At 41.6% G+C, this 17,041-nt stretch overlaps 1 protein-coding gene across 5 annotated transcripts in view; it reads left to right on the plus strand.

The window, feature by feature from the left end:
- tcerg1l (transcription elongation regulator 1 like) overlaps positions 1 to 17,041 on the plus strand; it is a 75,357-nt gene that overhangs the window by 50,262 nt on the left and 8,054 nt on the right. For all 5 annotated transcript variants that reach the window (XM_080305269.1, XM_080305267.1, XM_080305268.1 and 2 more), the window contains 5 exons: positions 1,773 to 1,852; positions 4,081 to 4,199; positions 9,379 to 9,530; positions 9,617 to 9,704; positions 10,124 to 10,226. In XM_080305269.1, the coding sequence (XP_080161395.1) occupies positions 1,773 to 1,852; positions 4,081 to 4,199; positions 9,379 to 9,530; positions 9,617 to 9,704; positions 10,124 to 10,226 (542 nt within the window). The remainder of the gene's footprint in view (positions 1 to 1,772; positions 1,853 to 4,080; positions 4,200 to 9,378; positions 9,531 to 9,616; positions 9,705 to 10,123; positions 10,227 to 17,041) is intronic.

Consider the following 17,041-nt stretch of genomic DNA (forward strand, 5'->3'; position numbering starts at 1 on the left):
AGGCATTTGTTGGAAACTTAAAGAGAAGATGCCACAGATACTCAGCGAGAAATTAATACTTTGTAAAACTGCCATTCATACCACACTGATATGCAGTTCAGGTACCTCAGCTGGAAGGGTTATACATCTTTTATTTTTATTTTTCTTTGGCCGCCTGTCCCGTTTGGTTCTTTTGCCATCAGAATTATTGTCTGAAGGCAAAGAGAGAAGCCCAATGGAATTACTTTACCAAGTGGACCTTCCCTGCTTGGCCGTATTGGTCCATTTGATTGACCTTTGTTGTTATTATTTATTTATTTTATTTTATTTTCAGTTGTTACAGACGGGACAGACATCACCGGGGGGAGGGAGGGAAACAACAGAGGAATAGTGATGAAGGGCAAAGAAGGGGGGGGGCAAAAAATGTATATCACCTGGATCACCTGTTAAGAGAAAAAAAAAAGAGAAAACAAGCAAACAAAAACTAATAAAAAGCAATATAATAAACACAACACCATCGTGGTACTCTATGTGTATATAGCAGTAAACATAAAATATTGAAGATTATTGTGCAGCATGTTAGATCAACAGCGTACAGTGTGCTTTGAGGTAGGAGGCAAAAAGGGTGTAGTTTTGAGGCATTGAAGATGATAACAGTGGGTGGATTATATTCTTAAATTTAGTTACAGCGCTTTCAGAAAGACATCTACTGTGATAAAGTCTACTATCCACTGCTGTGTAATCAATTACTGTAAATGTAAATGTTATGTTGGTCCCAACTTTTCTATAAGGCAGAGTAAATCAATCAATCAATCAATTTGATCATTTATTAAGTCATGTCCATGGCACAAAAAGGGTTGGGGGACCCTGGGTTAAATTATCCAGAGAGCAAATAGCCTAATGTACCTCTGAGGGTCCTGACTCTATTGCACAGCAAGTTCATGTTGGTAGCATCCCTTGTCTGTTTCCCTCTGAATGATTGATCAGAAAAATCTGCCCTACTTCTTTCCTGTCTACACCTCAAGGCAGATCCCATTGGAGTACAGATGGAGCTGTGTAAAATGTAAAATGACCTTCATGATCATTAGGTTTTTGTTTATACAGCACCAGTTCACAACAACAGCCATCTTAAGGCACTTAAAGCTGAAGGATGTTAAAAATAAATAAATAGCAAAGCAGGTAGAAAGAAGCCATCAAACATACTGATCATTTGCGTTTAAACTTCACCTGCTGTCTGACAGAGGTAAAGGAGCATGAAGTCATGAATCTATAAGAATTCTTTAAAAAGTGGAAATCAATGATTTTAGAGTAGAACTCCTTCTTGAATCAAATCAGAAGTTAACCCTTTAGTTCACCGTGTTTCAACTCTTGAGCAGTAAAAGTTAGGGTGTGAGTAGGTTTGGTCAGGATTAGGTTAGTCTGCAGAGCAAAACAGATCTGACTTCATCATCCTGTCACTGATCGTTTCTGACATCACGCTCCCATGACCCATGTTTCTGTTGTCACAATGTTTCATCTTCTCACAGAGTATCAAACATTGAGCCTTAGGAATTCTGTTCATCTGTCACATATTTTTAGCTTGTTACATTTTTACTCTCACAGTCAAACTAGGAAGAGAGTTGTTACTGAGCAGATGAATTAGAGTTCAAGGGTCAAAGGAGAGCCACTTGGCTTGTTTGACTGTTTTCCTTGCAGTTCTTCAATGAGTTCACCTGTTGGAGAAAGTCTGTGCTGCCCAGTTCAGATCCAGGTATCCTGTATGGGCAATACGTTTTATTTGTTTTGTTTGTCAGGGAAACGAGGAACGGGTGGAGGAAAGCTTTCCTATCAAGGAGCATTACTGCTGAGGACAAAGAAACCAGAAGACAGACAGGTGAGGATCCATTTAAATCAAAATAAAACTCAGATAATTCTAGCAAAATTACAACCTTTCTTTCTGTAAAGACACAGCTGTTTAACACAAAATCACCTGAAATGGGCATCTTTCCATTATCTGGGTTCAACATCAATCAGGATACTGAGTCACACAAAGCTGGCCACAGTCACACAAACCTGAAACCCAGTAGGCGACCCCCTGGCAACTGTAGGTCTCAAAGGAAATATGTATATTCCTAGACTGGTTGGTGAGTGGTTTTTGGAAGTTGTTAGGTTAAATGGGTCTTAAAGAGAAAGCTCCACCAAAAACCTCCTTAAAATCGCTTTGATCATTTACTTTAGCCCATAGCTTGTCTAGAAGAGATGCACTTGTCTGCAAACATTCACCATTTACTTTAGGAGGAGCTCTAATGAAGCATGAGATAGGACGATGCAAAGTAGAAAAGAGAGAACCTTCTCTATTTTCAGTTTGTGTTACACTTTCTGCAGTGTCATTACCACTTAGGGAATAGTTTCAGTGTTCACAGATAAAACAGCATCCTACAAACTACTAACAACCACATCAACATGCTAGCAACCAAAGCAACTGCAAGGCGTTTTTTTGTGCAGCACCATATACAGTATCTCCTTGAGGTCAATTTCATTCTAGCATCTGCCAGTAACTTTACTCAATCACTCTGGAACTGGTCACAGGAGGGACATCAAATGAATGACTAATGTTCATTTGATGAGGGTTATAGATGTTTTTCTTTTTTTTTCTTTTTTTTTCTTTTTTGCAGTCTGAAACAGTCTGAAATAGGGATGCACCGATACCGATACTGGTACCGGGTATCGGGACCAATACTGTAAAATGTGTGTGTACTTATACTCGTAAAAGTTAACCGATACCATGAACCGATACTAACTTATTTCATTAATCAGATGGTGGCATGTCATTTCTGTTGTAGTTCTTTAGATTGGCCACTAGGGGGACATCTCGCGCTAAACAGGCACAGGGTTAGGCAAGTCAGACTGGCGGCTCCAGATAAAAAAAGAGAAACTGGAGGCTTCTGTAGTTAGACTAAAAACAAAATGTCAGCAGTGTGGACCGGAACAGCCAACTTTAACTCAGGTTTTGGAAAAGTGATGAAAAATGTCAAGAGAAAATCCACGGGCAGTTAAAACAACAGAGGCTCTGACTCATTTTATCGCTCTGGATGACCAGCCAATGCCAGTCGTGGAAAACATAGGATTCTTCTCAGCACACTTGAGCCGCGATATGAAATTCCCAGCCGCCCACACATCAGGGAGATAATGGTGCCAAAACTTTCTGAAGAGGTAAAGACAGCAGTGTGTGCGCAATGTCAGTCCTTGGTTTAACGTCACAGTGGACTGATGATCCACGGGCAGATGGGGAGTTCGTCACTGCCAAATACTTTCGTTATTTTGTTTGTTTGTTTGTTTACAATATGGAGACTCTGCAATAATTTAACAGAAGTGCTTATTTTTCACTTGAAATTTTTTTGTGGTCATTTTTATTAAGATTTTATTTTTTATCGGCAGAGAATAAAATAAAACCTGTCTTTCAATTCATTGCATTTGTGTGTGTGTGTGTGTGTGTGTGTGTGGTAGAAGTATCGGTTTTTGTACTCTGTATTGGCAAGTACTCAGATCCAAGTATCGGTATCGTATCGGTTTGTAAAAATTGGTATCGTTGCATCTCTAGTCTGAAAGTAATGTCTTGATGCACGCTCAATCATCCAGGTAAGTTGATTCTGTTCATCTGGACGTGGCATTTTCAGTGGGAGAAACGTTTCGTCACTCATCCACGTGACTCCTTCCAACCTTATAAACAGTACCTTAAGTGTTTGTTGGTTTTGTTGTTGTTGTTGATGATGATCAATGGTCATGGCAATTTGCGTGTTACGTATCAAGGAACTGACCTTCCAGCCCGTTGTTCACCAGTGGGACAGTTTCAGTCATTGTGCAAATGTCCTGTTTATAAGGTTGGAAACTTGCAGTCAGCCGAGAGTGGATGAGTGATGAAACATTTCTCCCGCTGAAAACGTCCAGATGAACAGAATCAAACTTTTGGGAGTCTGAAAGTAAAGAATATGAAAACAGAATTCAAATATAGCCTTAGATTACTGTGTAAAGCCAACAACTACAAACAAAAGCCCCATTTTTTTATCTATACTTTGATGCTTGTAGAGCAATAACATTGTTGTGTGTGTGTGTCTGCTGCAGTGTGTCAGTGTGTCTGTACACAAAGAAGAGGATGATGATGAAGAGGAGGAGGACATAAGAGAAGGAAGAAGGAAAGACAAGCGCCCTGTCGCCTCAACTCCTGTGCCTGGGTCCCCATGGTAACCATTGTTCTGTAACATTATTGTTGTTATTGATGATTATTGATTTTTCAGACATGTTTTAGCCTAAATTCATTAAAAATTCATCAGTGGCTGATCTGGACGTTTCCACTGTTTGTACTGTGACTCCTCTCTGGTGTTACCAAGGCAACCATGAACCGATGCAGTCGTCTGGTTGTTTTGTGTTTTAAAGGTAAGACTGCAAACAAAAAATACAACGGCGCTGAGGATGCTGATTGTACAGACTGTCATCTGTGGGTCTGAGAAAAATCATGCCCCTCAGTCTGTAGCAACTATAACTTCACTTTTCTGTTTTTCAGGTCATGTTTGTGTTACTGTATGAATACAAAAGTTGAATCATTTAATCACAGAATATTTGTCTTGTTTTATTAGAGAATGACAGAGCAGTCATCCATCTTTACCATTATCTTCCACAGCCACTCAGCTCCTGGATTTAGTTGAACCATTTAAGCTCCTGGAGTCGTGAACCTGAACTTACTGGACACTGTCATATGCCTCTCCCCTGTCCTGATTTATGTCCCTGTCCTGTCCATTTTCAACATTGAAGCCGGTGTACCCGGAGGGAACCCACACAAACATGGGGAGAACATGCAAACTCCACACAGAAAGAGCCCAGGCCTGATGGGGAAATTGAACACAAGATTCAAGATTCAAGAGCTTTATTGTCAATATAGTAGTATACACAGTGTACAGTGTACCAAAATGCTGTTTCACCCTAAGCCCCCCATGGTGTATTTATAAATATATAAAGGATATATCTCCAAGAGATATAAAACTAGGAATTAGAAATAAATAACATGCTAAATTTCGGTAAAATTAAGGGATAAAAAGGTACTAATTACTAACTATACAATTCTATACAATACTATAATGGTAACTATATAATATTAACTGTGCGATAAACAAAGACAGGACAGAGATAATACAAAGTGGAATGTGCAGTAGGTATTGAGCAGTGTTGGGACTAACGCGTTATTAAGTAACGCGTTACAGTAACTACGTTATTATTGTGGTAACGAGCACGGTAACTAGTTATTATGCCAAAATCAGGAACGCGTTAGTCGTTACTGGGATTTAGATAGGCTCGTTATTCGTTACTTCGTGTGGTGGCATCGCGGAGCTTCCACAGATTCAGTAACATTAGCAAGTGGTGGAGGCCAGCAGGTGGATGAAGGAAAGGGGACGCAGAAGGAAAAGAGACCCGAGGCGGCCGCCGGTCCAAGTGTGAACTGAACTTCAGGTAAGAAGTTATGACCTGCAGTCTCTCTGGGTCAGATATGAACCAAGTTTAGGTGGAGTTTATTTTCGTTGTGCTGACTTTTTCCTACTGCGTGCTAGCTAGCATGACGGAGTTTCTATACAGCTGGGTGGTGCTATGAAGTTAATGATGTTGAACCTTATTTTGTTCATAAGTTATTAGAGTTGCCAACCGTCCCGTCTGGTATTCAGAGAAAATATTACGCGTTTCTTATTGAGGTGAAAAGGAACAGTTTGTCCCGTAATTCAGCTACAATGAAAAAGGCACAAAGCTGGAGTTATTCTGTGTTTACGCTGCACAGCTGCCTCTCCTCTCATTCTCCCCCCTCCCTCTCCTCTTTCTACTTCAATCATGAAACTGATCAATGATCAGCTGATCGGCTTTTCTCTCGTTTGTTTATCGCCCACTTTGCGCAAGAAAGAAGAAACCAGCGGATGTCGCGCTAAACAACAGCAGCACGTTTAAGCTTGATCAGCTGTTGTTAGAATTTATTTAATATTAATTTCTAGTATCAGCTGATGTTTGCTGGAGCCACAGCTGTAAAGCTGCTGGTCATGATGTCGGTTTGGATATGTGGTGAGAGGGAAACATGAAGATGAAACCAGGAGATGTCCTTACTGGATCATCAGAGCTGAACAGGTGATGGAGAAACAGGTTTACCTTTTAGGTGACATGAATGAGTTGAAGTTATGAACTGTTTCTGAGAGACAAATAACACCAGGATCCTTTTTTAGGTAGCTGACAGCTGGTAACTGTGCAGGGGCGGGTCTAGCAAAGTGTTGCCAGGGGGGCAGGTAGGGCATTAACAGGGAGAGGGGGGCACAAAGAAATACTTTTCTTTCTTATTCTCATTTAAAATGTCTCGCTTTTAAAAAATAATTATCTGAATCTTACAACAAACGATTGATAGATTGATGCATATATACCATCAGAACAGTGTACATCACTGTCACAACAGTGTTTATTTTCATTCAAAGGCTTTATGATTTTTCCTATAATGGTGGGCCGGTCTCTAGTCAAAATGTCCGGGACGATTTTCTGTCCCAGTCCAGCTCTGTATGCAGCTCATCTGCAGTCTGCTGTTACCTACATCTTCCTACTCAGAAGGCAGAATTTCCGAGTTCTGAGTACAATCGAAAGCACCACGACTGCAGTTTTTGTGTTGGATGTAAAAGGCGCACATGACGCTGTGACGTAGGCTAGAATCATGGCAGCAGTCAATGACGGTCCAGGCGTGGGATTTCTCTCGTGGAAATATGCACATTATCTTTTCCTTTCTGTTGGTAGGTGGCACAGTGCACTGTGGCAAGTAAGCAAGCTAGAAGACTGGCAAAGTTATGGAAGCAACACATTAACAAGAGAATTCTGAGCAAAACCAAATTTACTTTCCCTAGTAACTAGTTACTTTGAAAGTAACGAGTAACTTGAAGTAACTGAGTTACTTTTGAGAGAAGTAACTAGTAATGTAACTAAGTTACTATTTTAAAGTAACTTACCCAACACTGGTATTGAATACCAGTTTCAAGTTTTTGTCGTCCTTGCCTCTCCTTTCGAACCCTCTTTTTTGACTTTTGCATTGCACTCCTCATTCTCTTGGTATTATGCTCATCGCTCTTGTCAGATCGCTTAGCTGTTGGTGGCTCTGCTTTGTCGGGCAGTAAGTCTACCCAGTCCTCCCAGGACCTGGATAACGTCTTCCAGAGGTGGCGTGGATCACAGCAACCTAAGCCGTTTGCGACGCACTACGAGTAGAGACATGGCGCCCATGAAACAGATGGCTCTACTAAATGTAAGGTCGCTGGTGAATAAGACTTTTGTTTTAAATGGCTTTTTCCTCACCTCGGGGCTGGACGTTTTGTTCCTGACGGAGACTTGATTTCGCCCTGGTGAGTCGTTCGCCTTCTCGGAGGTTCTCCCTCCAGACTGTGCCTTCTTCAGCTCACCTAGGCTTACGGGCAGAGGTGGTAGCTTAACCTTGGTTTTTGAAAATAAACATAAAATTCGGCAGCTCCCCTCCCCTACCTCCCCTGCCTTTGGAGTTCAATTATTGGATATGGCCGATTCTTCTAAAACTCTACCGACCGCCGAAATACAACAAGGCTTTTATTCATGACTTTGCATGACTATTAGGATCTGTTCTTTTTAAATATGAAGAGAACTGTTAACAACAAATGCAACTGATGGAAGTGGAATAAAGCTGTTAAATGGAGAAGTACGGCTGGAGTTGTTGGACTGTAACAGGTTTCATTCATAACAGTGGCATCGCGTCACCCCCGCCAACGAACACCTCAGAGACTTCAAGCGTAGGCTTAGCCTCTACACATACATTTACATTCATATACATGTACCCAGAGTACTTCCATACAATACATACCCCATAATCGTTATACCATATTTAATAAGCAAACCTATTTATACTATAGTAAGTATATGTGTGTATCTACCCATCTATCAGTGATGTGGTTACTTTCATATATATCGATGTGCATGTACACGCCGAGGCATGTTTGAAAGGAGCTGTTAAGTGCACAAAATATGTGTTATTAGGGCTGCCACAAACGATTATTTTGATAGTCGACTAGTCACCGATTATTTATGCGATTAGTCGACTAATCAGATCATCATCATCATCCAAAATAAACAAAAAGTCCTTCAAAAATAAAATGCAGCAACCATCACTGGACGTAAAACTACAGCTTATTGCACCAGCAGCATCTGCTCTTATATAACTATCATTAGCTTACAGCTTTAAGCTTTTAAGGTGCTAACTAAAAATAAAGACAAGATGATAGTTTATTCAATTTTAATGAAATTTGCAGATTGTTTCGGTGAAGTTTAATAAACTCCTTGCTATCTAAAATATAACAGGACACCGGAGTATATTCTCCAGCATCTCACACTTCTGATAATCAGCTGTCTGCTTGACGTTTATTCAGCTGTGTAAAAACTATAACTTTAATCTCAGCCAAACAGATTTACTCAGGAACAAATAAAATACAAAAAAAAAAAAAAAAAAAGCCAAACAATAACATTTTTAAGTTATCTAAGTGACTCATATATCATGTTTAACCTGAGTAGCGAAAGACCGCGGTGGGTTTGAAAACGATTTGCCGGGAGTCCGGTGTTCTCACGGCGCTAGTGAGCCTAGCCCCTGGCTAGCTATCGAGCTAGTGGGTAACAGACGTCTCTGAAAACGTCGGAGCGCTTTTGAAAGTATGTGGTGTCTTGATAAACTGAGCAGATATTTGAGGTTTACACAGCTACATTCTCGCCTGAAAATATGTTAAACGTTTATTTTGTGACCCAGAAAGAATAATAAGAGTAATATTAAAACTAACTAGCTGCCGCCATTGTTGGAAACTAAGCTGGGCTGCGCTATGAATTCTGGGACACAGCTGCTTCTTCTTCTTCGGGGTTTAACGGCAGCTGGCATCCTTGTACATGCTGTGCTGCCATCTTCTGTTCCAGTCCGTTATTACACTCTTAAATCCTGCTACTTATTCCTGCGTCTTTTGTGATCTTACAAAGCTTCAAACGACGCGTCGACTATTAAATCAGTCGTCGACGATTTTGATAGTCGACGTAATCGTGACTAGTCGACAAATCGTGGCAGCCCTATGTGTTATACAGACATTCTTTTATTTTTTCGATCTTTTGTTTGTATTCTTCTCTGTGAGACTGAAGCCGCACATAATTAGCTTGTCAGTAAGGATCAATAATCAGAGATGTTTCAGCCCTGTTTGACCTCCACCCTATCAAAAGTCTTCATGGGAGGAGACTCAAGATGGTGCTCAGGGTAGATGATTCACTTCTGAAGATTGGCCCTTATCTAGAGGGCAGTGAGGCTCATAGTATGACCCTCGTTTCGTGATTCACCCATGTGTGCATGTGTGTCTTCAGGTGTGTGGTCTGGACTGGAGATGACAGAGTGTTCTTCTTCAATCCCACAATCCATCTCTCTGTGTGGGAGAGACCAGGAGAGCTGATTGATCGAGACATCAGCCGCATCATCGAGGACCCGCCCCATAAGAGAAAGAAGACCTCACCTTCAGGTCTGACCCTCACCTCTCTATCCTTCACCTGTGTCTCAACTGTCTCACTTCACTCTTTAACTATGGATTTTACATCTTCCTGACAGAAATCAGCTCTAGCTGTCAATCAACTGGTCTCCATAGGAATGATGAAGATGAAGATAATGACCTTAAACACAGCACCAAGAGGAACAGGTGAGTCTAAACGATGCAGGAGGTGAAAGTGTTTTTGTTTATTTTGTTAGTAAAAGTAAAGATGTTGCTTTGCTGATGTCATCACCAACCTGTGGCTCAAGAGATGGACGTTTGTCTTGTAATCGGAAGGTTGCCGGTTCGAGCCCTGGGTCAGACAATCTTGGCCGTTGTGTCCTTGGGCAAGACACTTCACCCGTTGCTTACTGGTGGTGGTCAGAGGGCCCGGTGGCGCCAGTGTCCAGCAGCCTCGCCTCTGTCAGTGCGCCCCAGGGTGGCTGTGGCTACAATGTAGCTGCCATCACCAGTGTGTGAATGACTGAATGTAGTGCAAAGCGCTTTGGGGTCCTTAGGGACTAGTAAAGCGCTATATAAATACAGGCCATTTACCATTTTTACCATCATTGGTTCTTTATTTTTAGAACAGAGGAGTCGATGTCTCTCGTTCCCCATCCAGGAGGGGTTCAGCTCCTCCCACTGGAACTCCGGATCGCTCACTTCAAGGAAATGATGCTGGAGAGAGGGGTAACATTAAACTCAACACACATGCTGTACACAAGCACTCACTGAAGTACAATTACACCTGAAGTACAAATGTTTCACTGGAAATACTGTGAAAACTCTCAGGATACAGCAACATTTTACAGGTAAAAGAAGTGTATCTACGTGCATGAAAGCTGGTGCATCAACGGGACAATTATAAACAGTCACTGCTCCCCGAACCTCTACAGAGAGAGCTAACAGTAGTGATCATCACGTCTGTGTACATTCCTCCTGATACCAATGTAAACACAGCGCTCTCTATCAGCGGGCCCACATAATTGCAGGTGACTTTAATGAGGCTAACATAAAGACTGTGCTCCCAAAGTTCTATCAGCATGTCGAATTTCCCACCAGGGGAGAGAAAACTCCAGACCATGTTTACTCCAACATCAAGCGTGAATATGGAGCCATACCCCTCCCCCACCTTGGCCAGCCGACCACCTCTCCCTCCTGCTCTTCCCCAGCCTACACTCCCCTCAGACGCAGTGCCAGGCCCACCACAAAGACTGCTTCACACCATCTTTGAACAGAGGCGGGGTTTACGACACCAACTCTCTGCCATCTATAATCCAGTTTTGAGATCCTTCCCAGACGCCTTAACGCCCACTCACATCCTGGACCATCTGACCTCAGGAATTCGCATGATAAGGTGGGGCCAGGTTTCACAATGAACACACCCGAAACTCTGGCTGATTGGGACCCACACCCAGTTTCACACCTTGGCTCAGGCGATTAGAGGATCATCAGGGGTCCTTTTGTCCCTCTGTGGGGGGAAACTCCCACTAGGTTTATATCTGGGACTCTCCACCATTTGACCTTAGAACTGAAGAAGCTTCTCGGATGAGAGGTGAAACGTCTTCAAGTAACTTAAAGAAGTCCAGACGCTTTTCTTTGCAAGCTCCTTAGACTATGATGACCTGGATGACTGAGAACCTTCACAGACATACTTCCGGTTCCTTGGTGTCCTCATCTCTGCTGACATCTCCTGGACAGACAACATCTCAGCGGTCATCAAGAAGGCCCAACAGCAGCTGCACTAAGGCAGACAGTGAGACTTCAGAGTGTAGTCAAGGCAGGACAGAAGATCATCAGCTGCCCTCTAATTCAATTCAATTTTATTTATATAGTGCCAAATCACAACAACAGTCGCTGCAAGGCACTTTATATTGTAAGGTAGACCCTACAATAATACATACAGAGAATGTATTATTGTATTGTATCTCCCTTCCCTGATGGACATTCATTCCTCCCACTGCCTCAACAGAACAACAAACACCATCAAGGACAGTCCCACCCTGGCTTTGACCTGTTCAGCCTGCTTCTCTCAGGGAAGAGCTACAGGTGCATCAGCACAAAGACCCACAGACTGAAGAACAGTTTCTTCCCAAAGGCCATAACCATCAGTCCCACCCTCTGATTTTTCCCATGTCCGTCTGTAAACCACCACTGTGCAATACTAAATTCTATGTGCAATGACCCAAACTGTATTTATTTACATATGTACTTTTTTCTTTTTTACACCCAATTGTATATTTGTAGATTTTATACTTTTTTGTTCCTGTTGATACTGTTCATATGTATATAGTGTTTTTCTTTCATTTTCCTTTACAATACCCCTGTTTATATTTTGTTCTAATGCCACTGTTGGCATGCTAGTCTGCTACGTACACATATATGTATATACTGTTTTACTTTATATAAGCACACATTCTTTCATTATTATTGCCTCTCCTACAGTTTGATTCCTGCCATGTACAAATGGAGGACAACAATACCTCAGCCTGCCTTTTTTGTGCTTTTCTTCTGTCCGTTTTTGTATAGTAAGATACAAAAGTAGTACAAAAGTATAGTAAGATACATCCTAGTTCCTCAATTTTATCTAGCAGAATATTGAAAATGTAGTGAGGCGGCAAGGTCTCACTATATTTTCATAGTGAGACCTTGCCGACATATATGTCGAGCACAATCAATGGTCTTAGAATTGTCTCCTGGAATGTGAGAGGTGTGGGGAATGCAACCAAAATTAACAAAGTTCTGGCACATTTACAGCAGCTTAAAGGAGATGTGTTTTTTCTTCAAGAGACGCATCTCTGCAACAAAGAAGTGAGGCAACTCAAGAGAAACTGGATCGGCAATATATATCATTCCAAATTTAACGCCAAGGCTAGAGGGACAACTATTCTTATTCGTAATAATATTCTGTTTGAGCAACATAAAGTTATTGTTGATCCAGATGGCCGTTTCACATTTGTGTCAGGAAACTCGCAGGGCTCACTTGTGATACTGGCTAGCGTGTACGGGCCGAACTGGGACGACGACTCTTTTATAGCTAAACTTTTCTCTTCACTTCCAAATTTGGAAAACTATCATCTTATTATTGGAGGTGAGTTAGGACGCTCTGCTGGATAGATCGTCAACTAAGGCCCGTTCCCTGAATAAATCTGCTAAAACCCCAGAATTTTTCAAAACTCAGCTGTGGATTGTGGATCCATGGCGACATGCGAATCCTACTACTAAGGCATTTTCCTTTTTCTCTCATCCCCACCATACATATACACGTATAGCCTTTTTCCTTGTCGATATTAGGTTTCTCTGTAAAATTAGCCATTGTCAGTATCATGCTATCGCCACCAGTTTCTTTTGATGTGGTATTAGCGACCCCGTCTCGACCCATTAAACATTGGAGATTTAACTCTAGCCTGTTGATAAGGGATGACTACACAAATTTTTTGAGGTCACAGTTCTCACTTTTCCTTGAGTTGAATGACTCTACTGAAGTGTCAAGAGGTATTATGGGAAACGTCGAAAGTCTTTGTGTCAAATTTAAAGAAGAAAGAGTTATCTTACACGTCCAGTGTATTGAATAAGATCAAAGATCTAGATGGCAGATATGCATCGAACCCAGATCCTAACCTCTATACAGAACGTGTGAAAGTTCAAGCCAGTCTCAATTTAACCACCACCGCAACAGCTATGGTTCAATTAATTAAGACAAAGCAACGCTTTTTTGAATCCGGCGACAAGGCAGGGAAACTTCTGGCCTATCAAGCCCGTGCCGAAGCAACCTCCAAGCTAATCCCAAAGGTCAAGTCTGCTGCTGGTGACATAATATCGGACCCAGAGGGAATTAATGAAATATTTGTTAGTTTCTATTCCAATCTGTACACTTCAAGCTCTCCCCCTCTATCAGAAGAAACTCTCCAAAATATACATTTTACAAGAATAGAGATCTGATGAAGGGATTAGGGGGACCTATTACTGTAGTAGAGGTACAAGAAGCCATTAAATCCTTAAAGACAGGTAAATTGCCGGGCCCTGACGGTTACTCTGCAGAATACTATAAAGCTAATTCTGATCTTATGGCACCATTGTTGAAAGAAATGTATAATGAAGCCTTTTCAAAATGTCAGTTACCCAAGACTTTGTCTGAAGCTACTATTTGTTTAATCTTGAAAAAGGACAAGGATCCTCTGTTGTGCAGCAGTTACAGACCAATTTCTCTTTTAAATATTGATTTTAAAATACTATCTAAAATCCTCACACTTAGGCTACAACGTGTTCTGCCACAAATTATCGCCTCTGATCAGACGGGATTTATGGCCGGCAGGCACTCATATGACAATTCAAGACGCCTCTTGAATATTATCCATACATCGTGCAACTCAATTCCAGAGGTTGTGGTATCTCTTGACGCGGAGAAAGCTTTCGACCGCGTCGAGTGGAGCTTCCTCTATGAGGTGATGGATAGGTTTGGCTTAGGGGCTGACTTTATTCTCTGGGTTAAGCTACTATATTCCTCGCCATCCATCTGTATTCGTACTAACAACAACTTGTCTTTGCCTTTTTCACTTGAGAGGGGCACTAGGCAAGGGTGCCCTCTCTCACCCCTCTCTCATATTGCTATCGAGCCTCTTGCAATATGGCTGTGTTCAGAGGATAGATTTAAAGGCATTGCAAGGTCCGGTGTTACCCACAAACTCTCTCTTTATGCAGACAACTTGCTCCTGTACATTTCTGACCCTCTAAACTCATTCCCGGTGCTTTTTGACATACTGGACCAATATGGTACACTGTCAGGATATAAGCTCAATTATCAAAAAAGCGAGTTGCAACCCCTCAATTCCCTGGCCAGAGCCCTTCCCCACTCAATAGTGCCTTTTAAGTGGACAGAAACCGGATTTAGATATTTGGGGTTTTTTTATTTCCTCTTCTATACCTAAAATGATGAGGGAGAACTTCCTATCCCTACTAGAAAATGTTGGGAAAGATTGTGACTGTTGGACTTCTCTACCATTGTCAGTGGCAGGGAGAGTTAACCTGATAAAGATGAGTGTCCTCCCAAAATTCTTGTATCTTTTTCAACATGTCCCAATTTTTCTTACCAAGGCATTTTTTGACAAGTTAGAAAAGATTCTGTCACATTTCATATGGGGAGGGAAACAAGCTAGAATTCGCAAGTCTATTCTTCGGTCCTCTAAAGCTGACGGTGGTCTTGGTCAATTTTAGACACTAGAATTTTAGACTCTCCGCAATTTTTGGCATTCCCCTCGACTTGAACTCATCTGGCCCCCTCAAACAGGCCCTAGCCTTTACCACTTTACTAGCTCGGAGGCTTATTCTGTTGAAGTGGAAGTTTCCCCACCCCCCAACTCATGATCATTGGGTGAGAGATGTACTCTTTAACTTAAAGTTGGAAAAACTTAGATTCTCTCTAAAAGGTTCTATTAAGGAATTTAACCAAATCTGGAAATCATTTCTCTTGCTGGTGGACACCATCACTGAGTCTGAAGTGAACTGAGCGAAGCTACATTATAAAGTTTTTTTTTTTTTCTTTTTTAAATTATTTTTTATATCTTTTTTATTTATTTTTTAAATCTTATTTATACCTTATCTACTTGTTTTTCCTTTTGTTTTGTTTGGTCCCTTCTCTGCTTTTGTTTTCTCTGTTTTTGTTTTGTTTGTTTTTGTTTGTTTTTTGCGGGGGGGTTGTTGTTTTTTGGGGGTTATGCTTGTTACGTATATGGGTCTTGAGATGTGTTTTTGGTTTTTTGGGGGGGTTTTTGTGTGTGTGTGTGGGCAGAGACTGGTTCTCTGCGGCATCATGTCTAGTGTGGACCTGGTAGGGGGAGAATTCGGGTTAGGGGGGTTGGAGGGTATAATGGACATACAACTGTTCTGAAATCAAGATTGACTTTGCTGTTGCTAACTTTGTATGTCATTGTTGAAATCAATAAAACAAATTTGGAAATAAAAAAAATAAAAAAAAGAATAAGATTCCCACCATGAACACGTACCTCAGCGGCATCAATTTCTTTGCCAAGCTGCTCACAGGTTCGCCATGCCCAACCATTATGTCGTCCCAGATATCATTACTCATCAAAGGTCTCCAGCGCCAGTCACCTGCCACGACCCTACACCGCTTACCCCTAACTTCAGATCTTCTACATCGCTGCATCTCTACCCTCCGGCTGAAGTAGCGACTACTTCCTGGCACGCACACTCCTGCTCGCCTTCTTCGGCTTCTTACGCTGTTCCGAATTCACCTCCTCATCTTCGAAATCCCATTCGACTCTTCACCCGTGCTTGAGCGACATCCACCCAGTCTTCGAAGACTGCCTCATTTTCTTCCTCAAACGAAGCAAAACCAATCAATCCGGCAGCCCCACGCCTATATACTATTTCAAAATAAACTCACCTTTAAGTCCCTTCGAATCAGTAACCCATTACCTCCACCTCAGAAAATCTCAGCACGCCTTACCTTCAGATCCACTGTTCATCACCGAATCTGGCCACGCCCCGACCAGGTCATCGTTCCTCTCACACTTTCGCCAAGTGCTCTCGTCTTCTGGGATTCCTCCAAATCTCTTCTCTGGCCATTCCTTTCTCATCGGCGCCGCAACTTCTGCCTCCCGCAAAGGAATCTCTGACCACCTAATCAAGCTCCTGGGTCGATGGTCATCACAAGCCTACCAGTTATACATTCGCAACAATCTCCAAGACCTCCGTAATGCCCAGTCTTCACTCCTGTAGGGGATGATTTCTTGGGGGTTCTGCCCGGCCCGAGAGCCGTCGCCGCAGCACCAGTTTTCACTTCCTCATCCCTCATCGCCCATCGTTACCGAGGATGTGGTCCCAGCTAGTGAAATGGTTATTAAAAAAGGGTAAAAGGTAAATGGCTGCAAATAACTTTGTTGTTTGCAAAACTTGTGCATATGATTTTAAAATTGACAATTTATATTTGCATTTCAAGTTATGAAATATGATTCAATAAACATGTTTGTGGTTGTTACAGTAAAAAATATCACTTTTTCTACTCGGATTTTATGTTTTTTGTCTGATTTTAGATCAATTGTGTTAATACAGTTTGTCAAAATGAAAACATGACTGTAAATTCAGACACGTGAGGCTGTGCTGAAAAGGATGATACCAAACAAGGCAAAGTAAATAGTTTTTGTAGGTGAAATGTAGCGGGACAATCTAAAAAATGGACAATTATACCCTGGTTAAACTTTTTTTTTTAAGGTAACGCAATAGTTACTTTTGAAGTAATTAATTACTTTTAGGATCTTGTAACTCAGTTACTAAGTCAGTTACTTTTCTGAAGAATTAACTAGTAACTATAATTAATTACTTCTTCAAAGTAACTTGCCCAGCACTGATTGTATCAGGTTTTGCTTCCCCTGCTTTGCCCTGATTTGCCCAGCTGTGTTTCCCTTCTGTCTCCCATTCACTGATTGCTCCCTCTGTGTCATCTCCCTGAGTTTCTCCCTCCGTATCAACAGGCTTTAGGTCTGTTT

The sequence above is a fragment of the Astatotilapia calliptera genome, chromosome 8 (genome assembly GCF_964374335.1).
Source record: "Astatotilapia calliptera chromosome 8, fAstCal68.1, whole genome shotgun sequence".
NCBI classification, from domain to species: Eukaryota; Metazoa; Chordata; class Actinopteri; order Cichliformes; family Cichlidae; genus Astatotilapia; species Astatotilapia calliptera.